The sequence below is a fragment of the Punctularia strigosozonata genome, assembly GCF_000264995.1.
Source record: "Punctularia strigosozonata HHB-11173 SS5 unplaced genomic scaffold PUNSTscaffold_2, whole genome shotgun sequence".
NCBI classification, from domain to species: domain Eukaryota; kingdom Fungi; phylum Basidiomycota; class Agaricomycetes; order Corticiales; family Punctulariaceae; genus Punctularia; species Punctularia strigosozonata.
Window position 1 is genome coordinate 1,277,693 of NW_006767434.1, and position 26,062 is coordinate 1,303,754.

Genomic DNA, 26,062 nt, shown 5'->3' on the forward strand with positions numbered 1-26,062 from the left:
GTACGTTCCCCTCCCTTCCACCCGTCCTTAGTCTCTTCACTGACCATCGTAACGACAGTGGGAAATGGAAGAGCTCTCCATTTACGCTCACTCGCTCTCCACCCACACCCTCACCTTCCCCGACCCGGATCTCCTACACGAACTCACCAATCTCTACTTCGCGCACTCGAATGTCTACACTCCGATCCTGCACCGGCCCATGTTCGAGAAGGCTCTCGCCGACGGCCTGCATCTGCGCGACACCGGCTTTGGCGGCGTCGTCCTACTCGTGTGCGCGATCGCGAGCCGGTACACGCATGATCCCCGCGTCTTCCTCCGTGGCGCGCCGACTCAGAGCGCCGGCTGGAAGTGGTACTCCCAGGTTGAGATGGTCCGCAAGTCGCCGCTTGCGCCGCCGAGGCTGTACGACGTACAACAGTACGCGGTGAGCTTATCGCGTCCATTCTCGCTCATCTCTCTTGCTCATCACTTTGGTCCTTCTTTCCTTGACAGCTCGCGTCGGTGTTCCTTGTCGGATGCTCCGCGCCACACGTAACGTGGAACATGATCGGCCTTGGCGTGCGGATGTGCCTCGACGTTAGCGCGCATCGGAAGAAGGTCTACAAGGCCACAGGGCCGGACCAGATCATCGAGGAGCAGTGGAAGCGCGCCTTCTGGTTCGTCACAGGGGATAGTCTGTGCCCTCTCCTTCTCGCACACGCTAATGCGGATCATGTGTTCGCAGGGGCCTGGTGAACATGGATCGTATCGCGTCGAACGAGATGGGCCGCGTCGTCGCAGTCCTGGATGAGGAGTGAGTGAGCGTCGATGTCCCTGTGTCCGGTGTTGTGCTGTATTAGCTGATCTGATATGCAAGTATCGATGCCCCGCTCCCGTGCGAGTGTGACGACGAGTACTTCGTCTCGCCGGACCGAACGCGCTACTTCGTGCAGCCGCCGGAGAAGCCGTCACTCGTCGCTTATGTCAACATTATGATTTCGCTACGTTCCATCCAGCTCAAGGCTCAGCGTTCGCTGGTGGGTGCATTCTATAACATGTTGTCCATGGTATCGCACAAGCTGATAATGGGTAACGTTGTTACCATCCAGTTCTCCACCTTGCGCGAAAAAAGCTACGATTACGAGGTAAAGGTTGTCGCTGAGCTGAACGCTGATCTCGATCGCTGGCGTGATGCTGTTCCGTCTCACCGTGCGCTCGTTCCTCTTTGTCTCCCCGCTTCGTTCTGATGATCCTCGCGTTCGTTGCTCAGTGAGATGGGAGACCGCGCTCGCCGCCGCTGATGACCATCCGATCTTTTTCCGCCAATGCACCGCGTCGTGGACCGTCTACCATTACGCCCGGATCATCATTCACCGCCCGTTCGCCGTCGGCCTTCGCCGCAATACGCCACTTGGTATGGCGTCCGTGGAGGTGTGCTACAATTCAGCCAGGGAGATCGCGCGGATGTTCCGGGACCTGCTCAAACGGGATAGCGGGCCTTTTGGGCTGCACATGGTGAACACCTATCCTTCCGCTAAATGGACGTTGACGAGCTCAATGTCGATTCGGAATGACAGTTTTCGGCGTTCACGGCAGCGAGCGTGCTCCTCCTCATGAAGTGGACCCAGGACCGTGAGGGCGATGGCACACTTGAATCTCCGAGCGAGCAAGACCTGAAGCACGTGTACACCTGCATGAACGTCATCAAGACCTCCGAGCCACGGTTAGTTCTTTCCTCATTCATATGTCGACCACGCCTACGAATTCTAACTTGCGTGATGGCAAATACAGATGGTACCTCGCCGGCCGATTATGGTATGTATTCCCATTGACTTTGCATCCGATGACCTCATTATGGCTGACAATGCTGTGATGACGCGGGCTGATAGGGACATACTCTACGAACTAGTCACAGTCGTACAGGCGCTGCCTTCCACGCCATCGCACAGCCATACCCCCGACGGCACAGCCGATGGCTCCACGGGCGCTGCAGCCGGAAATAGCAGCAGCAGCTTCCTGGCACAGACGGCCGACATCACCCCCTCGAGGGCGGCGACCGCTGCGCACAATACGAGCATGCATCTGGCTGATGCGCCGTCCTCGGACACTGCCACGAATTGCGCGACCACCAGTTTTCTAACGACTGATGCCGCGCTTCCTTCCCCTCGGAATACGGCAATCGGCCCCCAGATCGACTTCGGCGGGCACGCGCCCCTGCCGGTGTGGGCACATCGGGAGCTATCTGCCTTTGGGGACCACCCCGCCGCAGCCGGAGCGCTCGCCGCCCCCATCTCGGCGTCATCGACCCCATTAGACCCGTCGTCATCAGCATCCCAGCAGAGCGCGGACCCCTGGACGCCGCTCGGGAGCTTCCTCGCGGACCAGAACATCCTCGGCGCGATGTACAGCGAGAACACGCTGCCCGGCTACGCGAACGCGTTCTCGTTTGCGTTTGGTGGGCAGCACGACGCGGGGTTGAGCGCCGCGGCGCAGGAGGAGCTGGGCATGGCTATGGGAGCGGCCTCGTCGTCAGCGATGGTGACGGACGAGACCATCCTCGGATGGGCCGCTGGCTTCTCGGATGCGTTGTGACATTGGCGATTTGACTTTGTTCGTATATGGGGCTGGGCCTCTTGATCCGTATGGGTAATAGAGGAGACTATCTCCGTTCTGCGTGCTGGATAAATGTGCTACATGTATTTCTATAACTGTAACTCCGGGCTGAACGTGGTTATGGCAGTTGGAACTATATATTATAGTTTAGATTCAGAAACGATTGGCATTAGACCATGACTTTATATGTTGACAGGATCATGGGTACACCAGCCAATGTCGCGCTAAATCAACGGTTTACTAGTCAGCGGCCGCGGAGAAATGTTAGCCGGAGTCTTATGATTGTAAGCTGTGTTTGTTTTCTGACGTCGCTGCGTTTGTTTTGCTCAGGCAACGTTCACGGGGAAGTCACTACTACTGTTCGCCAGCTCCAATGCCTTGCTTCCAGGAACGTCAAAGGCGCCGTCTGCAAGAATTCCGCATCAATCGGGAATGAAACCTTGAGGATGAAAAATCCGGAAATAAACAAGACACCGTGATATTATTCTGCGACCTAAATCGGGTTTGCGGGGTGTGTAACACAGATTGCTGGAGAGTTGCGGGAATGCTCAGATCTCGATTGGGTATATGTTGCCGCGAGTAATATCGGAAGCAAGGCTGTGGCCGAAGGTGTAGATCACTGTGTGAAGTATTTGGTTAATGCCGTTCCGTAGCGCCCCTCAAGGGCACTGGAATGGAAGCTTTGAGAATTGCCAGCTACCATGTTTCCAAGGGTACGTGCCGTTCTTATGGTCCTGCTCTAGACATATTAAGACGGGGAAGGATAATGAGCACTTCATGCCAACAAGCGTGAGACAACAGAAACAACATAAGCGTCAAGCGATCGTGGCCCAATTCGGTTGTCCATAGTACTACTACATATCTTCGCCATGGCGCCTGGTTGCTGCATTCTTGCGCGTGTTTTGCACGGTGATCCGATTGGTCAAACCTGAACGTACGCCAGCCGTCCCGCCACGCTCAACGAATGCCACAGCCAGCGCATTTTTTCCGATACCCCCCTGAAACTGATTTCACAGCCTGAACAATAAAATGACTACGATACCGAAGTTCTGCTTTGGTGGAGGGGTGGATCTTCTTACCACGCGCTCAGCACACAATCAGCCGCACTTCAGATGAAAGGATGAGAACTGCGAACTGGTTTCAGGAATCTTCGCCATTTTTGCGAGCAGAAAATGTGCTGTTGAATGCAGCCGCGCGTACTGAGGGGGTGGACTGGAGGCTGGTAGCTGATAACAATGCGTGGATGCGAAGCGGCAATGTTGTTAATAGCGTTTTTATGCATGTTTCATCGTGACCGTATACATTTCTTTAAGCACAATTATGGACTGGAGCACAATAGTATCCGACGTGCATGGGGTTCAGGGGGTTGTAGGATGTAACCCGCTTGCCGCGAGCTGATCGTTATGCCGTTTAAGGGCAAATAGTACACAAGAATCTCCGGAATGGATGCTGGTTCCGATTTATTTCCAGCCATCATTACACGAAGGCGTGTCTGAGGTGCTCTCAACGATGATGCATAGAAGTTTCAAACTGCGAGGAAACAAGGTCAGTCCTCCGCCATCCTAGCATTAACCTTGGCGGTCACTGGCGTCCATGACGCGTACAATATAGTGATTTGCAGCACGTACGGGCAAGAGGAGTGGGACCTTTACTATGCATAGCATGTTTGGCGGGGCTCCCCGCGGACATCTTTGCCCACTGCGGAGTACTGTAGCACCTTGCGAATACACTATGTGATAATAACTCCCGGCAGCGACCTTGATCTATTCTTGACCCCCACTTTCAGCACATAGCCACTGTTCCCGTTCGCGCCCCGACGAGCGTGGCGATCACCCTGCGATCTTCTCAGTGCCATGCGAGCAGGGATAGAGTTGCTGGACCCCGCTTCCCGCTGCGCCCGTCCCCAGGACACGAACTGGAAGCTATACAAAAACAAGGAAGCACAGCGCGCGAAACTCCACACACGGCTCGAGACGGATTGAGAAGGTTTAGCGGAGAGATACAGACGCAAAACTTGTTAGGGGCAGCTTATAAGAAGAGGGAGACCCACTTCTCGTTGGCTTTTGTAGTAATACTCCTTGCCTGAGCCGAGGCGTGGGCCTGCCACCATTCCTTTGAGTCTTGAGCGCTTTACCTGGTGAACGAATATCGCAAGAAATGTCGTCGGTTGTCAGAGTCAGCCTGGAGAGCGACTCACACGACGAAGAGGTCGTCCAACCTTCCGCGGTCGCACACATTGCCCGAAAGAGGACGCGCATCGCCAAAGCTTGCGACTTTTGTAAACGCCGGAAAGGTGCGTGTTTGCGACATGCCGAGGGTAGATCGCGCGAAAGAGAGAGAGAGAGCTGACGAACGTCGTTTTGTTTCTGACAGTCAAGTGTCCGTTTTGCCGTTCATCCCTGTGACATCGAGCTAGCGTCGGACTCATCCTCTGCTCTACACTAGGCGACGGGGTTACACCGGAACGCCTCAAGTGCAGTACATGTATCTCCTTTGGTCTCGAATGCGTGTTCTCTTCGGAAAGCAAGGTGAGCGTATACCATATGTGATATATGCGGCTGCTTGAATACACGTACATCGCCTCCGCAGAAACGCGGCCCTCCCAAGAGGCCCAAGGCCGATACACCCTCTGATCTATCCCGTTCCAAGGTGCGTGTTTCGTTTCACGTCCATCTCCGAAACGACTGATGCTCGTTAATCCTCCTCGAAACTTGCGCTCAACGCCAGTCCTCCTCGCCCGACCAACCTCCCTATCTTCTCAGTCGCAACATCCCGGGATCCTTCGAGAATACCGCTGTCGCCGAGCGCGACGGTCCTGGCCTCCTCCACGACGATGATGGCGAAGACGATCCCGACGCGCGCTGGACTGCCGCCGCTCACTCGGCCGACCAGCAGGCGGTCACTGACGCGGACGCGCATACCGTCGTCTCGCTCTCCGAGTTCCTCGCCAAGCTCGAGCTCGACCCGCTCATGCCGCGCCAGGTCGTGAACGACAACACGGACGTTGCCCGGCTCGTGAAGGCCGCCATGCGCCCCTATCGGGACGTGTTCCAGCAAGCAATGCGTGCCCGTCGACAGGAGTTTTGGCAGATCCGGCCTGTGAGAGCGCATATATACGCACATGCACTCTCCTTACACTCTTGCTCACGTTTCTCTTGAACAACACAGTGGGAGATTGCGCAGCTGACGATCTACGAAACCGCCGTCTCCCAACAACGCTTCGTCTTCCCCGACGCGGACCTCATCCCGCTCCTCGTTGCGCTCTACTTCGATCACCTCAACATCTACTCCCCCATCCTCCACCGCCCGACGTTCGAGTCCGCCCTCCGGGACGGCCTTCACCTGCGCGACAACGGGTTCGGCGCCGTACTGCTGCTCGTGTGTGCCCTCGGCGCGCGCTACACGGACGATCCACGCATACTCCTCGACCGGTCCGCGTCCCAGTCCGCCGGCTGGCAGTGGTACAACCAGGCGCAGATGATCCGGAAGTCGCCGCTAGCGCCGCCGCGGCTGTACGACGTCCAGCAGTACTGTGTACGTGATCCCTTCCCGGTGTCATGTGCATCCATTGACACGAACACGTCCTAGTTGGCGTCACAGTTCCTCCTGGGGAGCACGGCTCCTCATGTGGGCTGGAACATGATCGGCCTCGGCCTGCGCCTTTGTCAAGACGTGAGCGCCCACCGGGGGAGGGTGTATCGAGGCGTGGGCGAGGGCCAGATCGTGGAGGAGCAGTGGAAACGCGTCTTCTGGTAAGCCTCGTGCGTGGTGTGGGATAAACGCCATGTCGTCTCATCTCATAACGCGACGCAGGATACTGGTTAACCTCGACCGAACAACCTGCAGCGAGCTGGGGCGGAGCCTCGCAATGCTTGATGATGAGTGAGCACTCCCATAAGAGCGGTTTTTTCGACGACGCAACCCTAACAAGATGCCCCGTAACCACAGCATCGATGCGCCCCTGCCTCACGAGTGCGATGACGAGTATTGGCGTACTCCGGACGGAAAGTACTTCCAGCAACCGCCTGGAAAACCCTCGATGGCGTCCCACCTCATCTGGAATATCAAAATCCGCTCCATTCAGGCCTTCGCTACCCGCACCCTCGTCAGTAGTTTATGAACCCCTGGCTGTCTCGAACCCGGGAATAATTGAACGCTGACGAGTTATAGTTCGCTGTCTCCCGACCGAAGAGCTACGAGTGGGAAGAGCGCATCACAGCTAGGCTGGATCTGGCGCTCGAGAAGTGGAAGGAGAAGATACCCGAACATCGTGCGTGTCGATTGTCGGTCCCTTCTTTGCCATAGCAGAACGCTCATCGAATGGCATGCTTATATGCAGTGCGCTGGAACCCGTCCCAACCGAATGCGGTGTTCCTCCGGCAGGCGGCCTCACTTTGGTGCATGTACCACTACACGCGAATCATCATCCACCGGCCGTTCATCATCTCCGCCCGGCGTGCGACCCCACTCGGTATCTCTTCGCTTGCGATCTGCTGCTCCTCTGCCCGCTGCCTCGCGCGTATTCTCGAAGTGGTCATGCGCGATTACCCGCCGATGAGTTTGCATATCGTATGTCCGCTAGACCTGCTACGCATCTCTTGCTAGATCGCTCATCCTTGCGTCTTGCAAGATCGCGGCGTTCGCCGCGGCCAGTATTCTCCTGCTTTCGCGGTGGGGAGACGGTGGACCGGGTGCGGAGCCGCCATCGCAGGAGGATATGCGGGATGTGCTCGTCTTCCTCGGTTTCATCAGATCTGGCGAGCGCAGGTATGTCGTTCAATGGTTATTTCTTGGCGCCCGATGAAAGCGTCGTCTGACGTGTCTGCATCAATGGGCAGATGGAACCTCGCAGGCCGTTTATTGTAAGACTTGTCTTTGATCGATTTGTCCTGCGAGCACTAATTTCACGGGATGTAGCGACCTCTTGGGCGAGATGATCACCGTCGTCCGCCGCGTGGCAGAGAAGAAGGGGAAATCGATCAAGATGAGCGGTACTAGTTTGAGTGCAGGGCTGGGTACCACCAACGTCCTCGACATGGCGGTTATGGCTCCTGAGTCCTCCGGTCAAGGCAACCAAGTTCAGCCCATAGTGGACTCCATGTCCCCTCCCCCGCCAAAGGTGACAGCATCCTTCCCGCCCACACAAGATAGGTCGTCCTTCGGCGTTCCCGATTACGACGTGCACTTCACGCTGCAGCAGCAGCACGAACAAGGGCAGGGTCAGCAAGACCAAGCGCCCCAGCTCTACGCGCCGACGCTCGGCTCTGACGTGTGGACGGCGTTCGACGACTTCCTGGCTCAGCAGAATCTCGTCGGTGCAGACCTGGTCGGCGCCTACCACGCGCCGCACAACCTGCCCGGCGCGGTGCAGCAGGGGTACGACCACCCCCAACCCCATCAGAGCGCATCGTCCGTGCAGGCATACGGCTCCGCCATGTCCGAGCTCGGGCTACCAAGTTTTCCCGGCGAAGCCGTTGGGATACAGTCACAATCGTTCGATTTTCTGATGGAGGCTGTCGCGCAGGGGAATGAGGGGCAAGGGCAGGACGAAACGTTTGCGAGCTGGGCGGCGAGTCTCCCTGGATCGGAGTGAGTCTCTCGTTGTGTGCCCATCGTTTCATCGGGCGTCTTTACTAACTCGGGGCACCCAAGTTCGGGCCAGGCCTGGTACAGCGACCAGTTTGGCTCTCGCGGACAGTCTTTCTGACACGAAATGGCTGTATACAAGTTCACGGATCATAAACAGAATGTAACTTCATGCGTCTCTAGGCTTTGTGTGTATGCTGTGATATTGTACAATTGCTTCAAAAGATCGGGTTTTCATGCATGCAAGAGATGATATAAGTTTTCACGGTCAATCATGGTCGTCATCGTTAGGTCCGTCATGGAACATATCTAGGATTGTCCGTTAGCATCTCGTTCTGGAGATACTTGGGCGGAGACAAGGCCTCTCACCGCTATCGTCAGAGCCTGACATAGAGTCCGACTCTTCGGTATCTGGATACTCGTTTTTGTAGTAATTCTCATCTGTACGCAGCAAGATCATCAGCATCCATCGCTAGCCGCATCGGGGCATACTAGCGCACCATTAGAGTCCTCATCGGCTTCATCCTCCTCCTCGCTTTCCGAGTCGGATTCGTCCGAATCGTTCATGGAAGGTGGCAGGCCCGACAACGTTCCTATCGCCGCTAGGTGTTCCCACGTCTTAGTGTCGTACGCGTCGGGCATCGGCCGGCGATAGAAGACGTCGTAGACGTAATCTGATTCTGCGTCATCCTTGTCCGCCGCGTTCGCGTGTCGTGCGTTGGAGGGGAGAGCCGACGGTGAGGGTTTTGCGGTCTCAGCAGGCGCTGGGAGGGAGATATCGTTAACTGAAAATAATGCATACAATGAGCACTGAGTTCGACGCATGCACTGGGTGTAGCGTACTCTTCAGATAGTCCTGCAGCATCGGCATGAACTTCTCCATCTCCGAATCGACCTCGGAGGACTCGGGCGCGGATAAGACCGCGTCGTACATCGTGAACTTGGCCCTCGCTTTCTGTTCCTGCAGCTCTCGAGACGACAACACCTTCGGCCTGCGCATATATCTCAGCCGCGACGAAGGCACGGACAAAGGTCACGACGCACGGTTCTTTGAGGGGCTTTTGACGTATTTTCGTCGAATCCTCCCGAGGTACCATAGGTTCTGAGTCGTTCTTGACAATCTGGTACCTCCGCGCCGCCCCGTCTTTAGACGGTGAAGCGGAGATAGGGGTTGCAGGGACCGTAGCTGGTGCCGGCAACGGCTGTTTCGAGCTAGCAGTGCTGGCTAACGCGGATATACGGTCCTACAAAATACAAGAAAAATATGAGCCAACAAGAAGCATACACACGGTTCCAACCAGAAATGCATGAACTAGAACGGGGGAACCTCACCTGCAAGCTCTGCCGCTCTCCTTCGTTCTCCCATGCTTTCTGCTCAACAGTCTCAGCAAATTGGAAGAGCCCCGGCTTCGTCTTCTTCCTCCTGGTAGTGGATTCGATCACTGCATGACACGAGGCATGAGTCTCAGCCTTCTTTTGACGACCAAAGATTGGACGCACCAAGGGCATCCAAGGGTTCTTCGTTGCGCTTGCGTTTGATACGAAGGATGGTATAACCACTCTTCAGATCTGAAGCGGACTTTTCTACCGTCATGATAGCGCTATGCTCAACAAGACTGGAGGAGCTAGGCGGTGATGCAAGGGTTCAAGATTGGAAAGCCGCAGACAGCGTTGTGACGTACCGAGGAAAGCCACAGCGCCACAGACAGCGTTGTGACGTACCAAGGCCGCTCCCACAAGCAGACCTTCGATAGCTCAGCTGGAAGAGCGTGGGACTGTAATGGTTAACTTTGTCATCCCAAGGCCGTTGGTTCGATCCCGACTCGAAGGACGTATAACCACCTAATGGTTTTCAGCATACGCTGACACGCTGCTCATTTTTCGTTTGGGCATGAGGGCCGGATCTTCCGAAGCGTACCTCTAGAAGGTGGGCCATAGATACGCATGCTCATAATATCATAATCTACAAATGAATTACCGAAACCACTGATGAGGGTGCATGCGGCGTGCGTATATGTCCGAGGTGACGAGGAACAATTCAGAGGCAGGGTTAGGATTGCGCCGCATTGGAACCATCCTTAGAGCGGTATTTGACGACCCATGGGTGACGCCTAACGTCCGCGAGGGGAAGACGCTCCGCCGGGTTATACCTCAGGAGCTACGAGCGACGGACTCAGTCAGCGCCCTACAACAGCAATGGAGAAAAGCGAAAATACCTTGCGGATCAAGTCGGCTGCCTCCGCGGAAACCTTGGGTGGGATCTTCAGGTCCACTCGCGCAATACGTTTGTAGGTCGCTGTGTATCCCCAGTGAGCGACGAGTTTTGTAAAAACAGCCCAACTAGCACGTACCATTGTATCCGCTGAGATCTTCAAAAGGTGGACTGCCGCAGATAAATTCGTAGGTGAGAACTCCGAGCGCCCAATGATCGACCTTCTCGTTGTGTTCCTTCCCTTCCACCATCTCCGGCGGAAGGTAGTCGAGCGTGCCGCACAGCGTCGTCCTCCTGTTGCCGGGTGCGTGCACGCTCCATCCAAAGTCGGCAATCTTCAGCTCGCCGTTGATACCCAACAGCAGGTTCTCCGGTTTAATGTCGCGGTGGATGACGTGCTTTGAGTGCAGGTAGCCGAGCGCGTCCGCCATTTGGTCGATGTACCGTGCGCTGCGCTTCTCAGAAAAGCTTCCGTGCTTGCTCAGTTGGCGGTATAGTTCGCCCTTGCCCGCGAATTCGAGCATGAGGAAGATGCGTTTCTCGTCGTGGAAGTATCCGTAAAGGCGGAGAACGTTCGGGTGGCGGAGGTGCTGCTGGATTTCGATCTCGCGACGGAGCTGCTTCTCGACCTTGGACTGGACGAGTTCTGACTTGTAAAGCGTTTTGAGGGCGATGATGAAGCGTGGCTCCGTTTTCGTGCGGACCATGTAGACACGGCCGAATTTGCCTTTGCCAAGCGGTCGTCCAATCTCGAAATCGGTGAGATGCCATTCTCGCGTTGGTCTCGTTCTGTCGTGCAGTGTCAGCGTTATCTCTTGCCCTATGGCTCGTGCATACTGACTTGTCGGCGCTCGAATCCAGGGCTAAGTCCTCCGCTGCCTCTCCATACACCAAGTCGCCCACGTCCCTTTCTAACGCCCCGTCATACGTTCCGATATCTATCCCATCTCCCTTTTTCGTCGGAGAAGGAGGTCTTGAGACAACCGAGGTCGTCGATGCGTATTTCTTCAACGCCGAAGGCGCCGGCTGCGTCTTCGTCGTCATAGAGTTCGTCCGGGCATGACCCAAGGGGGCAGGTTTCGCGGAGGTAGATGCATGTCCGGCTCCATTAGGCGCGGCGTATTTCGTGAGGAGTTTGGCTACGTTGGCTTGAGAGGTTTGTTTTGTGAGTGCGGGCTTGGCCGATTGCTTCTGAATGTCCAGGGCCGAGAATTGGCGGGTGAGGGATTGTACGCTTGCCATGTTGTTTACCTTACGCTACAGAGTGATCCCGTTATGCATGTTCTATACCGGAGATCATTCCGTACTCACTGTGTGGTATATGTGTCGCTGACTGCTGCCTTGCCAGGATGGACTGGGCGAAGAACGCGCGCTGCAACTCCAAACTCCGACAAACCAACCATCGCGTCTCGGTCACATGAGCGACCACGCACTTGCCCGCCCCTGCAGGCCCCTGCGCTCTGTCAGTGCCATTGTCCACGACAGTTCAGAAACGCTCTATGCTCTATCTGAACATGTGTTGATCGATCACTCATAGAAACAATGGACCACACTCAATACTCGTTCAAAATCCCGCAGGAGATCTGGGAGCATGTCATCGAACTCGTGGACGACGAATCCGCACTCAAGACTTGTTCGTTAACCTGTAGCAGATGGGTCAGGGCCAGTCAATCATGGCTATTTTCGGAGCCTGTACGGGAGGGTGATATGTCGAGTACATCCCGGATGGATCGCCTCTGCGCAGTCCTGACCGCGTCTCCTCATCTGCGAGCTCACATCACTATTCTCTCCGTCAAGCTCTCGCACCTTGGTCAGCTCGCAGAGCTGGGCCTTCCGAATGTGAGAGACCTTCGTCTGAGCGGTAGATCGGGGCTATGGGGTCTTGGCAGCTTGGATCGCGTACACATCGGTGGTGTCGACCGATGGGCGGCTTTAACAGCGTTTCCCCGCCTTCGCAACCTGCACATCCATGATGATTCGCTCACCGCGCTCGAATTCATTGGACTTCTCAGGCCTCTTCCTCCAATCTCTTGCATCGGCTTACACAGCATATCATGGCTCGATGATGGGGCAACCGAGCCCCTCGCCCGGTCATCTGGTCCCCCTGTTGGCCTTCGCTTGACAGAATTGCGGATCGAAGAAGGCGACGGGCTCGACACTCTGGAGCATTTCATGAGCCTAACTTTCACCGGCGATGTGATCCTCGCGCTCGAAAAGTTATCGTTGGATGTAGTTCCTACCCAAGCCTGGATAACCGCGACGAACGCTCTCATGCAACGCAATAACATCCACAGTCTCTGGTTCGGTCGCTTCCAGAATATCTCAAGACATACAAGTGAGCTTCGTGAACCTTTACTCTGCGATCATAGACATCTGGCTCATTGGCTGTATAGGTTTCCTCGACTTCTCAGGACTGCACGCCCTGCACGACCTTACCGTGGAGCTATCTTTGCCGATAAATTACACCCCGGACCTTCTCCGAAATCTCTCAAGTTCAGTCGCCACAATCAATTCTCTCACCTTAAACCCGTTCGTGATTGTCCTACGCCTGATGAATCGGATGTTGATCAACGATGGACTGATCGACGAGATCTTCGGCGAAATCGGGGCAGCCTTGGCCAAGCCGCCTTTCCGACGACTCACGGAGTTGCGCATTCAGTTTCCGGACCCCAAGACTAGCTTCATTCTTCCGGGTCCACGGCCCAACGCAAGCCGTTCGATTGACAGACACTTCGGAGCGATCAAAGAGCAAGGCGTCGCGGTGAAGCTGTTCACCGGAAATTCGCCGGACGTATCCAGAGGTATGCCTGCCAGCGTGACTGGTTGTCTGGACCATAGTTCAAAAGCCATCACAGCGAGCAGCATTATAGGTTGATTCGGGGATAAGGTTGCGCATCAGACCTCGGGAAATCCGACTATATGAAGGCGATTTGCTATCGGGAACGATAACAGTAGAAATTATGGTGGACCTGCCTGACGTTGGATTTGTGGGCGAATTTGCCAGTCATATGTTCGTTCGTTCTATTTATGCCGGTCCCAAATGTATGTACTTCCGCGTTTGTCTTGTATGAGTCACCCACATGCCCTGTAGCTGACATTGTCTCGGATTTAGTGTACCTGTTATCGCTGTGTCTTGCATTCAGATGCGACCTTCGTATGTATTGATCATAACATTAGTAAGTAGTTACAGTGACCTGCGATCTTCGCGTTTCTCAGGCTGCGTGGTCGTTGGGCAGCCTACAGTTGACGTCGTTTCCTCAATATCATCTTCGATGTACGTGTAAGCGGGTTTAAGCTAGGAATCGTAGAGGCCGAGTCAGGTACACACTCCATGTTGCACGACGTTCTGGAACGGCGCGATTCTACAAGACACAACGTTCTGATACTCGCTGATTTTGAGTGAGAGCGGTTTGTCGTTTTGCCGTAGAAGCGGGTTGATCGTCGATGCCCAGGGCGGCAAGAAGCCAACGACAGGTTTTCAAAGCGCGAGAAACGGCATCTCTTCTCACCGCGAGCATCGAAAAACAACGCTTCGAGACCACCCACCTCCGTTTCGTCGATCTGCACATCCGTCAGACGGAGCCCGGCGTTGGAGACGGCGCATCGCAGCAAGATTCAGCTCTTTCGTTGATGTCGAAATGTCGATGTCGCGCTCAGGCTGAGGTTCCGGACGGTACGCGGAAGGGAGAAATCTACGAATCCGCGCGGTGTGTAGCTGTCCACGTGTGTTGGTGGGCTGGTAGGGCCTAGTAGGGAAAGCCGATGGAGGTACCGGTGTGCCCATTTCGTGACGTCGCGCCAGCCAGGGACGAGTTCGGCCGCCAAACCGGAGAACTATCCGCGGTGATCACTTGGACATTACGAGGGAGGGGCGCGGCAGTGATTCATAGCACCTTGATGTACTTGCGCAGATGAAAGGCTGTCTGCCTGGAGACTGCGGAGGCGCTCCGCATGTGTTTTCTCCGTGAGGAGATACGACTCGGGATGGGTTCCGAGAACATTCAAGCCCTAGTGGCCCTAAGCACATTTCGACAGGTCAGTGACTCAGTGAGCAGGACCGTGCCAGAGGTGTCTTCGTCAACGCTTGCGATGATGTGGTCCCAGATCTCCTGTGGGCCCATCTTTGTTGGATCCCTCCGATCGTGCGTCCGACGCCGGTAAACAGATGTTGATTGGGTCTCGGATTAACTTACCGTTCTCGACCAACAAGTTGCGACGATCCATGCGCTCAGCTTGTACGTGTAGCGCCACCGTCAGGTCGTTATGAAATATGACCTGACATGGAGATAGAGGCCACAGTAGTAAGTATATGCAAGGGAAGGTATCTCGTACGTGCACTCTAGCACAGGAGGTCAACGAATTTACAGTCACGTTCGCATGAACCCAGAGCGAGGAAGGAGCCGTTTCGGACGACTTCTTTTAGCGGCGTTCCGAGCGATGCGTGCATCATGCATCATTCTAAGCTGGGCGTGGGTCGAATTTTCCCCCCAATTGGCTAGCAATTGATGGCACAAGTGGGCAGCGTGCGGACGCTCGCCGTGCGATAAGTAGTAGCCCGCTGAACGCCGTGTGCGTACGATGAACGTCGTGTCACCTGGATTTCTGATATTGCAGTACCGGCTATCGCCACGATGTGTTTTTTTTTGTAGCCTCGGTCCTGTCGCCAGCGGACTGCTGAACCCGTGTTTTGAAGGCTCATATCAGCTTTACATCACGTCGACTGAGGTCGACCGGCGTTGCGTGATCAGAGAAACAAGGGAGAGCGCGACGTATAACGTGTACGTCCGGCGCGCGATGGCCAATACGGTCCGACCGAGCAAAACCCGCGTGCGGTGGTTGGTCCCGCGCGTGCCGTCGGTACATGCAGCTGTACTGTATCCGCCGGTGTGCACGAGCTGGACCTCCTCTCCGTTAGCGGCAGTTCGAGATGTAGTATTCGTCGCGCCGATTCCAAGAAAAAAAAAACGAAAAAAAACGAAGATCCAGATCGATGGGGAAGATCAACGGATTTACTGTATGACGAAGACCAAAATGAGGGTGTGTCCGCGCTTTCAGGCACGAAACGTCACGACGCGGTCGATCCCCCCGTCACGGTTGCCTCACGACCTCACACGACACGTTTCTGCCGACAGCCGACGGAAGTTGCCTGTGGTTGTCACATTCCCCGGTCGCGACTGCAGGCTGTAGCCCGCGCATCTTCCCGATTCACTCTCGTCCTCATCCTTGCTTTCAGCGAGCAGAAGGGACGATATATAGGATGCCAGGCACCAAGGATATTTATTTATATCGATATCAGCGCCCGGAGCAAGGATTGCATACGAGAGTGGCGACTGCGGCGCCCCTCTTCCTCAATCGGGCAGGTCCAGACCGGGAGACCGAATGCTACGCCAAGGTTCCCGCACGCTGGGGTCGCCCGTTCGGACTTCCGCGCGCCCATCTGCTCGCTACCACCCGCGAGCTGTTGCGTGCGGACAAAATCTGTCACGAGAAATATATCAGCAGAGAGGGTATCGCCCTCGCGCCCGTAAACGACACTCTCTTTCTCTCTCTTTCCCTTGGGCTCCTACGTTCGCTTTCCCTCCCTTCGTTTGAATTCGCGGCTCGCGACGCGTCCGCACAAAAATCTGCCCGGCGCTTCGCCCGCAAGATCCCGTATAGAAAGCGCCCCTGCGTCCAAAGCGGGAACAGCGCTCAGCGAGGCTTCGCGTGATACAGTTCTCGACCGTTGCGACCTGGTGAACCACCTGTGAGTGCCCGTCAGAGCAACCGGAATTACATGCGCGCTGCGCGCCCATCGCAGCGCCCAGCCGTCGAGCCTTTTTCTTGAGCGCGGACGCGTCATGGCGCGCCTTCCCCACCCTGTCCCGCTCGTACCGCCTGTATGGCTGTTTCTTAATACCCAGTTCACTCGCATCTCTTCTTCCCATGCCTCCCGCTTTCATCATCACCCGTCGCCGTGTCTCATAGCCCGAGTCAACTGACTGACTGATCGAAGCCGCGTTCTGTTTATCTAGCTCACGGCCATACGCTCAAACATAGACGCGTTATAGACCCGATCAATCCAAGACCGAACCGCTCGTTCAACAAACGACGTACCTGCAAGTCTCTCATTACGTATAACATACAACACGAACGCAAGACAAGATGTCCCTCGCTTCTCCTCCCCCGTCGCCATCGCCCTCCATGCCATTCAAAAGACCAAAGAAGCGGCCCTCACTCACCGCCTTCTTCGCGCCCGGAGGAGGCGGCGCGATCCCCAAGCCGTCGCTTGCCACGCTCGGCAAGCGCCCCTCCTCGTCTTCTTCCGCATCCGCGCCCTCGCCGTCGCCAAAACTGGGGTCGGCACGACGCGTCTCTTCCCCACAGCAGGCCTTCGACCGCAGCGCCCATATAACAGCAGCATCGTCGTCGTTATCGTCATCTCGGGTCGAACCCGCACCACGCTCAGCTCCCGCGTTCGCGAAGAATAGCGTCTCGGCGCCCTCGCCCCCGCTCGCGGACCTGCTCGACGACGACCCGTTCGCGAAACTCGACTCGCCTCTCCCTCCGGGTTTCGCGCCGGGCTCGGCAGCTTCGAGCTCAGGTTTGAGTTTGGACGACCGTGACGCGGGGTTGGATCACGATCACGATCTTGACGGCGCGTCGCGCAAACAGCACGTGGTTCTCACGTCGTGCCCTACAAGCGCCCGCGCGACCGTCAGTGTCACACCGCCCTCGCGTATCGCAGCGTCGACCCCATCTTTATCTACGACACCCTCCTCCTCCTCCTCATTATCGTCATCATCGCCTTCCTCTTCACCCCTATCCTCGTCGTCTACGGCGACTTCACCACTAGCTGCATCCTCGACAGCGTCGACCTCTACATCACACTCAAGCCCAGCACTATCACCAGTCCAACCCAACCGACCGATCCGCCCGCGCCTACACCGCCGCCCGCGCACCTCGAACGGCCTCGGAGTCGCAGACCTCCCGCACACGCAGACGCTCCCCGCTTCGGCCAGACCGGCAGTCCAGAAACGGCCGTCGTTACCCTCGCTCAAGACGCTCGCCGAGATGCAGCTCACCGTCGTCCCACGGGTACGTTCTTTTTTCTTCTCCTCATCGTGAAAGAAAGAAAGAAACAAACTGAATATACGCGCGTATATGCATAGATGCCCAAAGGACATGTCGGCGCGAAACTGCCCTTGGAACCCTGGGCCAGGAACGTACACAGAGGCGATGAAGTACGGATCAGGAGCCCGACGGATTCGACGTTCGACGGCGTATATGCGTATTCCGGCTTCGACTCGGCACAGCTGCACGCGCACTTGGATAAAGACCAGGACAAGGATCAACGGCCGCCGCCGCCAGAGCGTGATCTTGCAATGGGACCGTACCGCGCGTGGGACATGAACTCGGCCACGTCGTCGTTCGCGAGCTCGGTGTCCGTGTCGGATTACGAGATCGAATCGATCGTAGAGGAGGAGGAAGAGGAGGGCGGGGAGACGGAGCACGACAACGATGACGATAACGAGGGCGCGTACGACGGGATGTCAGATCGCGATGAGCCGGCCTCAGCGCCCTCTTCCACACCGGCGCCCGACGCTCCACTCGCACCTTCGTACCCCCCATCTCTGTGTGCGGACACGTCTCCGTCCACATCGACATCATCTTGCTCAGACCCACCCGAAGCGCCGCTCACGCCTTCGCTCGATTCATTTCCGGACATGAAGAACCGATCGCTTCCATCGGCCTTCCCGACCTCACCGCCTTCCACGTCCCCGCAGCCCTTGCCATTTCCCTCGCTGCAGGCTCCCGCGCCCGTTCCCACCCAAGCGGACCCGGCTTCCCATACCCAGCCTCCATCGCATACCGTTCGGTCTTCTGCAATCGATACCCAACATGACGAACTCGCCCACGGTCTTCATACCCCGGCCCACGAGGCCGATGCTAATGTAAATCCGGACGAGCACGGGGACGGGCGCCTCCTCCTTCTCGGCTCGGACACGACCACGCCTCCTCCTCCTCCTCCTCCTCCTCTCGACGTCCCTCGGGCACGCTCGATCTCGATGCCGCGCGGCTGGTTGACCAAGGCGTGGAATAAGGTCCGGGTGAGCGTGAAGCAGGGTGATGTGCGCTCGCACGCTTATGGATCTGGGGGTGGGTACGGAGGGGGAGGGTGGGAGCATGGGTACGGAGGGAGTGGGGCAGAGGCGATGAGGGCTGCTAGCGGAGGGTTCGGCAATGGAAACGGTGGTGGCCGGTCGAGTCGCGGGCAGGGAGGAGGCGGCGGCGGTATGGGAGGAGGAAGCGGGAGCGGAAGCGGAAGCGGCGGGGACGGCGGTGACCGACGGGGCGCGTCTGGCAGCTTCCTCGACACCGACTCGGACACGAGCGAATCCGAGTCCGGCTCGGATTCGGAGGACGAGGCGGGAGGGAGGAAGAAGGGAGGGAGCACGACCTCGGACGACGACGTGCCGCTCGCGCAGAAGATCCCGACCGCGCTCAAGGCGCAGAAGACGATCCGGCGCCAGGTCCGCGCCGAGCGCGAGGAGCGCAAGCGCAAGAAGCTGCTCGAGCGCGCCGAGAGCCAGGCGCAGAAGGCGTACCTCGCCCACGGGCCGTCGATGCATCGCGAGCGGAACGAGACGCTGCGCCCGAGCGCGAACCCGCGCACTTCCGGATCGCCGCCGAGGCAGACGTCCGGGGCGTCGCCGCACCTCCCGTCCATGGCAGGCGTCGTGCAGCAGGCCGTCGCGGCGGACGCGGCGCGGAGGATGGCCGCGCTATCGCTCAACAACGGTCCCGGCGATCTGTCGTCCTCGTCCTCGTCGTCACCCCCGCATATACCCAGACGGACGCGGGCGCAGACGCTCACAGGTGGTTCCAGCCGGCCGTATGCCCAACCGGCGCCGATGCCGGTGCCAGCGATGCCCGTACCGGTACCACAGACACCCCATCGCGGTGCCTCACTCCAACCCCGCGCGTCGACGTCGCGCCCGGGATCGCCTACGAGATCGGGCGGGTGGGCACGCGCCATGCGTGGCCTGCGGCAGCACAGCCCGAACCCGCCGTCGGTCCCGCCGTCTCCCGTGATCCCGAGCTCGCCGAACCCTGGACATCGGAGGCAGCCGTCGGTCGAGCGCGAACGCCAGCGCGAGCCGTCGGGGCTCCGGCCCATGCGCTCCTTCCACCGGCCCTCGCGCTCGCAGAACGTGACGCCGCCCGAGGGCAGCCCGCAGATGGCGCAGCTGCAGCGCTCGCGTTCGCGCGCGGGGAGGTCGTCGGACGAGCGCGCGCGCAGGCCGTCGACGTCGGACGGGCACCATCGTCCCCCTGTTCCGCCGCTACCGCCGCAGCCGCCGTCGCGCCATTCCGAGCAGCCGCCGGTGCCGGGTCGCGCGTCCGTCGAGCATATGCCCCCGGCGGTGCTAAGGCAGGGCCCGATGGTGCAGCAGAAGATATTCGTGGGCGACCTGCAGCGGTTCCATACGGTCGAGCTGGGCCCGAGCACGAGCGCCGCCGAGGCGCTGGAGACGATACAGAAAACGGGCGCGCTCGACGGGTGGGTGGGCAGCGGGTCATGGCTGGTGTTCGAAGTCGCGCAGGACTTCGGGATGGGTGAGTATCGCGCAATGTATGCGCCTGATGTTCAGTACTGATGGTGGGCTTTGTATCGTAGAACGTCCCGTGCGCGAGTACGAACAGCTCATGGACGTCATCGGCTCCTGGAATAAGGAGAAGAGTACGAACTTGCTGCTGGTGAAGAAGACTCCGTTGGCGTCCGTCCTCAGTCGATCGGTGGGTGATCGCCTCGAATACTTCTCCTGATAACTGTGCTGACCAATGTGTTCAGGCACTACCGACAAGCTCGCCTACGCACGGCGGCTACGTCGAGTGGGAAAGCAAGCGCGGCAAGTGGAACAAACGCTGGCTTCATCTGCGCGAGCACGGCCTATGGTTGTCGAAGAAAGACAGCGTGAGTCCCTTCCTCCACTCACGAGGACACGTCGGGTTCTTAATCAGCCATGTGAATAGTCGAGGGACGATCAGTTCCTCTGCTCGTTGTCCAACTTCGACGTCTACGCCGTGACGCGTCAACACAAATCGCCCAAGCCGTTCGTGTTCGCCGTCAAGTCCACAGAACCCCTGTCCTTCTTCGAGAACACCGCGGACTACAACCACTTCTTCTCGTGTTCTGACAAGGACGGCCCGCTATGGGTGCAAAAGATTCTCCTCGCACGTGTGAGTTGACACCGTCCTGCCAGGCTCCCGCGCATATACTCATGCTTTCCATCTGCAGTCGTATGTTCTGTATCAAGAACGCAACGTGCTCTTCAGCAAGTCGAGCAGTAGCGGAAGCACCACGGGCAATCAAGGCGGTCTCGCTCGTTCGGGCACTCGCAAGCGCCCCGCGGAACCGCTCGTCACCGTGTCCGCCCCCTTCTCCGCCACCGTCGCCGCTGCCTCTGCCGCCGTGTTCGAACCCGGATCTTTGCTCGCCAAGCAATGAAAATTCGGAATACTCTTGCTGCTGCCTCTCGTCTCTTATGCAACGACATTCGCCTTCCGTCATTCTCACTCGCTCATTGCCTTGCATTGTCCACGATGTAACCGTGTCTGTTGTATTCAATTGCTACTGTATACCTCGTACAATCTATCCTATGATTTGCATACCTCAGTTGGGTGATACTTTGCGAATCTCGGACGTCGAGCCTTCCCTGTGGTCGATATCAACCTCGGAGGGTATGTTGATGGCGATTGGTGCCATAGGCATTATGTTAGCGTGGTCTGTCCCCCTCAAGCCAGTTGCCCGTGAGTTGGAGGAGTGACCGCGATATGAGGAGACCATTAGCGTGGTGTCGTTCTTGTGTTCGTAGCTTCTGCCAAGTCCGACGCGGATTATGATCAGGCAATAACTGATGCCGATGATGGCTGGCGTCTACAACTCCATTGCGTCAGCAGGGAGCTATGTATGGTCAAGGAAGGCATCTCTAACCGTGTCAGTAGCGACGAAATGTCCGTTGGATTTGGCGCCGTAGCTCGCCAGTATGGCGACGATCGAAAATCTGAACAGAAAGTTCCACAGAATTGAAGAAAGAAGAGGAGCTTCACGTACGTGTATAGCGCGGCGCTTTCTATGAGAATGCTGAGCATGGGCTAAGAAGTCCTCGTGAGGATCGACCCATGATTGCAGGATACGGTTCATCGCACTGTCAAGTTGCTGCTTCCCATGCTTCGAACCTTTCGAGTTGTCGACCATATTCGTAGAGAAATCAGGACTGAAGTAGGACTGGGTTATTATCACGGCAAAATACCTACGACGATGCTCGCGCGCACCGGTACAAAGAACGTTTGTTCTGGATCATATACCGGTTAATGTCCAATGGTTTATCGAGGAGGCGAAGATATGCTTACACAAGGGTAGTGGACCACACCGAGTAAAAGGCCACTTTGAAGCCAGATGCAGCAATGAATATATTACCGCCGGGAGCCAGCTTGAAGGTGGAGAGATGATATAGGACCCCGACGGAACACCCTGCCAAACTCTCATACTGAGTTCACGAGTCCAGAGGAGACGGATAATGGGCGCACCGAACATTGGGAGCAAGGACAGGATCGGTGCAATGCATATCCACAAATTCCTGTTCCATATAATGTAGAGACGATAGATCTAGAGTGGTCGTGAACCACACTCCCCGCACAAACAATATCAAACTCACGATCAGGCCATCCGCAATCACTCCCGTGATGGCGAATACCGCCGTTTTGGCGACGTAGGTTCTGTCCCCGAGATTAGCGTAGAAAAGCAGAGGCCCGTTCACCGTCGCGCCAGAGCCAATGAAAGCCCTGAACAGCCGGAAGATATCGATGGCCCAGTGCTGGCGGGCTGAGTAAGTGGAGGAGTCAATGAAATAAAGACTTGTGAACGGACCATTGTTATGAGGAAGAACAGTACGATCGAGCTCGCGAGGACAGGTAACTTGGCATTGGATCTGAGGTTGATCCCCCGAGATCTGCCCGTCCGCTTGTGGAGAAGTACGTATTCACAAGCAAGGAATGTAGCCAAGAAGAGCCCTGCCCATTGACATGATCAGACAAGTTACAGAAACTGAAGGACTACACACCATAAAGCGATGATTCGACGACGATGGAGGCGAGTCCTACCACGGGCAATGACACGTCCGGCATAGTTGACGACGATACGGCATTGAAGCCTTCTAATCGGCTTTAATATGTGCATCGAGGACATGGTTGTCTATGTTTGGCGCCCCATCGCGTTCGGTTCCGGGAGTCAGATGGTGAAGCTAAAGACACTTCCAACAAGGTTCGCTTCTGCAATTTGAGAGGGATTTTAGGCACCGCTTTGACAGCGCCAGACCAGTACTTCATCGCACGACGAACGGATTCTCTATGAATATATAAAGTTCATCAGGGCGACCATCATCCGTGCCTGCATGTACTGACTTCGTGATTCCGAGTAACACTCGAATGCACATATCGCTCGTGATTCAGCAGCAAGTCTCACCTGCAACATAGCAACCGGGGTGACCCGGGTGAAAGTCACGGAGAGGTTGAAGCGGCATGCGTTAGAAGCCTATGGCAGGTACTCCTTCCTAGCTATATGTGTGACCAGATCTTCCGTCATCGGGCTTCTATCACAGGCGGTGCGTAATCCCCAGTTAGTGAGAATAACTCTCGCGAGACAAAGACCTAGCGCACCGATGGGTCCACCTCGGACGTCCGAAGATAGGGTTTCAATTGTTGCAGAGACTCGGTCGGTCGCGCACATTGATGTGCTACATGAGCACCTGGTAGGAAGAGTTGGACCCTTCGTGCTTGTTCACATCCCGACCTGAATTCATACCTTGACGTGTCGCATAGCCCTGACTCCACATGGTCCATAATAATCGCAGTCGTCCTGACGCAGTCTGTAAGACAGAATATGAAGTTGGTATCATCGCTCTGTGTGTCCAAGGCAGAGTGAGGCGGACAATCAATAGTAGTAGCTAGGATATAAAAAGGTCCTCGCGAGGAGCTTGAGAGCGCGTCGGTCCGCCTGCTAGTGGAACGGAAGCAACGGTCGGAGCGGCACGGTGGCGCTGCAAACCCCGCTTTCCATCGACTCTATCGTCGCGACTCGTCGGTCAAGAACAGACGGAAATTCTTGACCCAATCACGATCACATTTACTTGCACAGGACCCACGGTCTATGGAATTGATTCAACAGAGATTCCGCAGGAGATTTGGGACCACACCATTCCAAGCGTTGAGGACACCTATTTACTGTCCTGCTCACTGACCTGTCGGAGTTGGCTTAGGGCCAGTCGCTCTTGGATCTTTCATAACCTATCGGGCTCTACCCGGGATAAGTATTGCATGTTGATATGGAGCGCCTCTGCGGTCTTCTGGCGGAGAGCCTTCATCTACGCAAGTACATCAGGGTGCGCTCGTTGGTAGGCTGTGGGAACGAAGGCAGGCGAAGCGCATCGTTGCCGCCTTCGCTCCCGACGTTCCCGCATCGCCTGGCGTTTATCTTATAAGCCAAAATGTGGTCCCTGCTGTTGGACATATCCCTAGAAAGCCTCTCATGTCTGAAAGACAGGACAGGATCGACGGCGCGACCGATAGAAACGCTGAGCCGGCGAAAATGTCTGAAATTTCAGATCGGGAGCACTCCTCGGACGACGCCCAGACTCACATCGCTAGTCCTCCGGCCAAAGGGGACAAGGCGCCATATAGCGTGTTCACGATTGCGGAAAAGTGGGCGATAGTCGCCCTCACTTCCTATGCCGCACTTTTCAGGTGGGTTGGTGTCCGACGCTGAAACCCGGCTCATTCTGACTGTACGTGTGCATATAGTCCGCTCACCGCTAACATATACCTACCTGCGATACCCACGCTTGTGAAAGTCTTTCATACAAGTACAGAAAATATCAACCTGACAGTCACGGTATACATGGTTATGCAAGGAGTATGTGAGTAACCGTCGCGCCTTTCCAGTCCATGCGCTCATTGCTTTGCTCCAGCACCCATGATATGGTATGGTTAATTCTCTGCGAGCGGAGAGATCTGCTAGTTCACATGTCACATCCTCCAAGGGGAACTTCCGCAGACAAGCTAGGCAGGAGGCCTATGTTCTTGGGCTGCATGCTGTTACTATGTGTATCGTGTGTCGGACTAGCTCTGGTTCCCACCAACGCATATTGGCTCCTCATCTTGCTCAGGCTTTTCCAAGCGGGTGGATCAGCGAGTACTGTCGCACTAGGTATGACTGTCATTCAACCACTGTACCATGACTTACACGGCGACATCACAGCTGCTGGGGTCGTCAGCGATGTCGCCACACCGGCGGAGAGAGGCACTTTCTTCGGCGTATCTAGCATGGGATCTTTGGTGAGTGTCTGTTTCAAGGTAACCTACCGACTCTGATGATTGCCTCTCGATAGCTTGGAACGTGTATAGGGCCCGTGATTGGAGGTGCGCTCACCCAGCGTTTCGGATGGAGGTGAGTAAATCTCCATCGAGTCAAGCAACGTGAATCTTAAGGCGCTACAGGGCCATATTTTGGTTTCTCTGCATATCATCTGGTGTATCACTTATATTCTTTATTCTGTGCGTATATTCGACTTTTATAGAGCCTTCGCTGATGTTGAACGATAACAGCATCCTCCCGGAGACGCTCAGGTCGATGGTCGGCAACGGCAGTATACCTCCCCCTCGCATCTACAGGACGCCTGTCAATCTGATAGGCGGCCGCTATTCTCCCGATGCCGTTGAACGTGCTCCGGCCAAACACTTCGCCAATCCCTTCGAACTATTCCTCTATCCCGATCTCGACTTCTTGCTCGTTTTCTTCGCCCTCGTCTATGCCGTGCTCTATGGAGTCATCGCCTCCATGTCGTCGCTTTTCGCGGTGGCATATCCATTCCTGGATGAGACAGACCTCGGTCTTCTCTTCCTCGCCATCGGTGGCGGGATGGTTGTCGGAACGGCGACGATGGGCAAGGTTCTCGACTGGGAGTACCGTCGTATACGGAATGGCTTGGTTCGCAAATACCTGGCAGAACAAGAGAAGGGGGACGTCGCCCAAGCGCAGGCCGAAGTTACCAAGGAGGAGAACTTCCCAATCGAGAAAGCACGTCTTCGGCTAATTCCGTTCCTGCTCATCATATATGCTGGTTGCGTTCTTGGATACGGTTGGTGTCTGCAGGATAGGATGCACATATCCGTGCCTCTGATTTTGCTTTTCATCAGTGAGTCAATCGTGTGTATGTTCTCTCCAAGAGGCTCACAGCATATAGTCGGTGTTGTGGGCGTTGGGATCATGAACGATATCGGGCTTCTCATGATCGATCTCGTGCCCGGAAGAGGATCGTCGGTGACTGCCTGCGTGCGTACTTCGAGATTTATGTCTGAATGTTGCAGTTTCTCATCTCCTTGCATTCCTTTCAGAACAATCTCGTTCGATGTGCCCTTGGCGCTGCCATGGTGTCTATTATGCAGCCTATACTCAAGGCCCTTCGCCCGGGCTGGACATACGTACTTCTTGCAGGGATATGTGTTATCGCATCCCCGCCGCTGTGGATTATATTGAAATGGGGTCCGGTATGGCGAGCGAGGCGCAGGGCCCGGCGGCAAGGAAGCTGGTAACGAATTTGGTAGTGCTAAATAGAACGGCGACAATTACTT

At 56.3% G+C, this 26,062-nt stretch overlaps 9 protein-coding genes and 1 non-coding gene across 10 annotated transcripts; 7 read left to right on the forward strand and 3 right to left on the reverse strand.

Moving 5' to 3' along the window:
- Window positions 1–64: 64 nt before the first annotated feature.
- Window positions 65–1,811, forward strand: PUNSTDRAFT_61047 (uncharacterized protein; the record flags this gene model as incomplete). The annotated part of the gene is made up of 6 exons (XM_007380014.1): window positions 65–424; window positions 493–656; window positions 725–793; window positions 857–1,188; window positions 1,250–1,494; window positions 1,557–1,811. 6 exons carry the CDS (start codon window positions 65–67, stop codon window positions 1,809–1,811), a joined length of 1,425 nt encoding a protein of 474 aa, XP_007380076.1.
- A 2,611-nt stretch (window positions 1,812–4,422) lies between these two features.
- On the forward strand, window positions 4,423–8,185 carry PUNSTDRAFT_141194 (uncharacterized protein; the record flags this gene model as incomplete). The annotated part of the gene is made up of 14 exons (XM_007380015.1): window positions 4,423–4,885; window positions 4,966–4,971; window positions 5,038–5,120; window positions 5,182–5,241; window positions 5,320–5,691; window positions 5,761–6,126; window positions 6,181–6,344; window positions 6,406–6,474; window positions 6,541–6,697; window positions 6,763–6,862; window positions 6,932–7,161; window positions 7,223–7,359; window positions 7,431–7,454; window positions 7,510–8,185. Exons 1-14 carry the CDS (start codon window positions 4,750–4,752, stop codon window positions 8,183–8,185), a joined length of 2,580 nt encoding a protein of 859 aa, XP_007380077.1. The 5' UTR covers window positions 4,423–4,749.
- Window positions 8,186–8,446: 261 nt separating this feature from the next.
- Window positions 8,447–9,772, reverse strand: PUNSTDRAFT_130770 (uncharacterized protein; the record flags this gene model as incomplete). Its single annotated transcript, XM_007380016.1, has 7 exons — window positions 8,447–8,487; window positions 8,548–8,619; window positions 8,679–8,963; window positions 9,022–9,170; window positions 9,223–9,422; window positions 9,511–9,620; window positions 9,679–9,772. 7 exons carry the CDS (start codon window positions 9,770–9,772, stop codon window positions 8,447–8,449), a joined length of 951 nt encoding a protein of 316 aa, XP_007380078.1.
- A 150-nt stretch (window positions 9,773–9,922) lies between these two features.
- Window positions 9,923–10,009, forward strand: PUNSTDRAFT_t18. The gene has a single exon. It is a non-coding gene; the product is annotated as a tRNA-Tyr (tRNA).
- Window positions 10,010–10,107: 98 nt separating this feature from the next.
- On the reverse strand, window positions 10,108–11,531 carry PUNSTDRAFT_97275 (kinase-like protein). The gene is made up of 4 exons (XM_007380017.1): window positions 11,232–11,531; window positions 10,530–11,179; window positions 10,395–10,474; window positions 10,108–10,336 (listed from the first exon to the last, which is right to left on the reverse strand). Exons 1-4 carry the CDS (start codon window positions 11,432–11,434, stop codon window positions 10,229–10,231), a joined length of 1,041 nt encoding a protein of 346 aa, XP_007380079.1. The 5' UTR covers window positions 11,435–11,531; the 3' UTR covers window positions 10,108–10,228.
- Window positions 11,532–11,932: 401 nt separating this feature from the next.
- On the forward strand, window positions 11,933–13,265 carry PUNSTDRAFT_130772 (uncharacterized protein; the record flags this gene model as incomplete). The annotated part of the gene is made up of 4 exons (XM_007380018.1): window positions 11,933–12,023; window positions 12,135–12,725; window positions 12,784–13,191; window positions 13,246–13,265. The coding sequence occupies 4 exons, from the start codon at window positions 11,933–11,935 to the stop codon at window positions 13,263–13,265; spliced, it is 1,110 nt and encodes a 369-aa protein (XP_007380080.1).
- Window positions 13,266–16,573: 3,308 nt separating this feature from the next.
- On the forward strand, window positions 16,574–18,328 carry PUNSTDRAFT_110970 (uncharacterized protein; the record flags this gene model as incomplete). The annotated part of the gene is made up of 3 exons (XM_007380019.1): window positions 16,574–17,467; window positions 17,542–17,990; window positions 18,181–18,328. 3 exons carry the CDS (start codon window positions 16,574–16,576, stop codon window positions 18,326–18,328), a joined length of 1,491 nt encoding a protein of 496 aa, XP_007380081.1.
- PUNSTDRAFT_49814 (uncharacterized protein) lies at window positions 18,314–21,042 on the forward strand. Its single transcript, XM_007380020.1, has 5 exons — window positions 18,314–19,990; window positions 20,052–20,170; window positions 20,226–20,348; window positions 20,408–20,614; window positions 20,673–21,042. Exons 1-5 carry the CDS (start codon window positions 18,586–18,588, stop codon window positions 20,880–20,882), a joined length of 2,064 nt encoding a protein of 687 aa, XP_007380082.1. The 5' UTR covers window positions 18,314–18,585; the 3' UTR covers window positions 20,883–21,042.
- Window positions 21,043–21,062: 20 nt separating this feature from the next.
- Window positions 21,063–22,650, reverse strand: PUNSTDRAFT_141199 (uncharacterized protein; the record flags this gene model as incomplete). The annotated part of the gene is made up of 10 exons (XM_007380021.1): window positions 22,498–22,650; window positions 22,305–22,447; window positions 22,093–22,251; window positions 21,965–22,043; window positions 21,788–21,908; window positions 21,710–21,729; window positions 21,584–21,651; window positions 21,489–21,529; window positions 21,369–21,438; window positions 21,063–21,311 (listed from the first exon to the last, which is right to left on the reverse strand). Coding segments are annotated over exons 1-10 (1,014 nt in total), but the record flags the coding sequence as incomplete, so codon positions are not given.
- Window positions 22,651–24,020: 1,370 nt separating this feature from the next.
- PUNSTDRAFT_97279 (MFS general substrate transporter) lies at window positions 24,021–26,023 on the forward strand (the record flags this gene model as incomplete). Its single annotated transcript, XM_007380022.1, has 10 exons — window positions 24,021–24,175; window positions 24,233–24,348; window positions 24,450–24,638; window positions 24,690–24,766; window positions 24,820–24,878; window positions 24,929–24,985; window positions 25,037–25,418; window positions 25,485–25,626; window positions 25,675–25,763; window positions 25,826–26,023. The coding sequence occupies 10 exons, from the start codon at window positions 24,021–24,023 to the stop codon at window positions 26,021–26,023; spliced, it is 1,464 nt and encodes a 487-aa protein (XP_007380084.1).
- Between the last annotated feature and the right edge of the window lie 39 nt (window positions 26,024–26,062).

What these genes read in the sequence shown, in the direction of transcription:
- PUNSTDRAFT_97275 (XM_007380017.1), bottom strand. Translation starts at nt 11,434, where the DNA reads ATGACGACGAAGACGCAGCCGGCGCCTTCGGCGTTGAAGAAATACGCA. An exon ending in CTGGATTCGAGCGCCGACAA is followed by an intron (nt 11,180 to 11,231) that starts GTCAGTATGCAC and finishes ACTGCACGACAG; the next exon opens with AACGAGACCAACGCGAGAAT. An exon ending in AGATCTCAGCGGATACAATG is followed by an intron (nt 10,475 to 10,529) that starts GTACGTGCTAGT and finishes GGGGATACACAG; the next exon opens with CGACCTACAAACGTATTGCG.
- PUNSTDRAFT_49814 (XM_007380020.1), top strand. Translation starts at nt 18,586, where the DNA reads ATGAGGGCTGCTAGCGGAGGGTTCGGCAATGGAAACGGTGGTGGCCGG. An exon ending in CGCGCAGGACTTCGGGATGG is followed by an intron (nt 19,991 to 20,051) that starts GTGAGTATCGCG and finishes TTTGTATCGTAG; the next exon opens with AACGTCCCGTGCGCGAGTAC. An exon ending in GGTTGTCGAAGAAAGACAGC is followed by an intron (nt 20,349 to 20,407) that starts GTGAGTCCCTTC and finishes CCATGTGAATAG; the next exon opens with TCGAGGGACGATCAGTTCCT.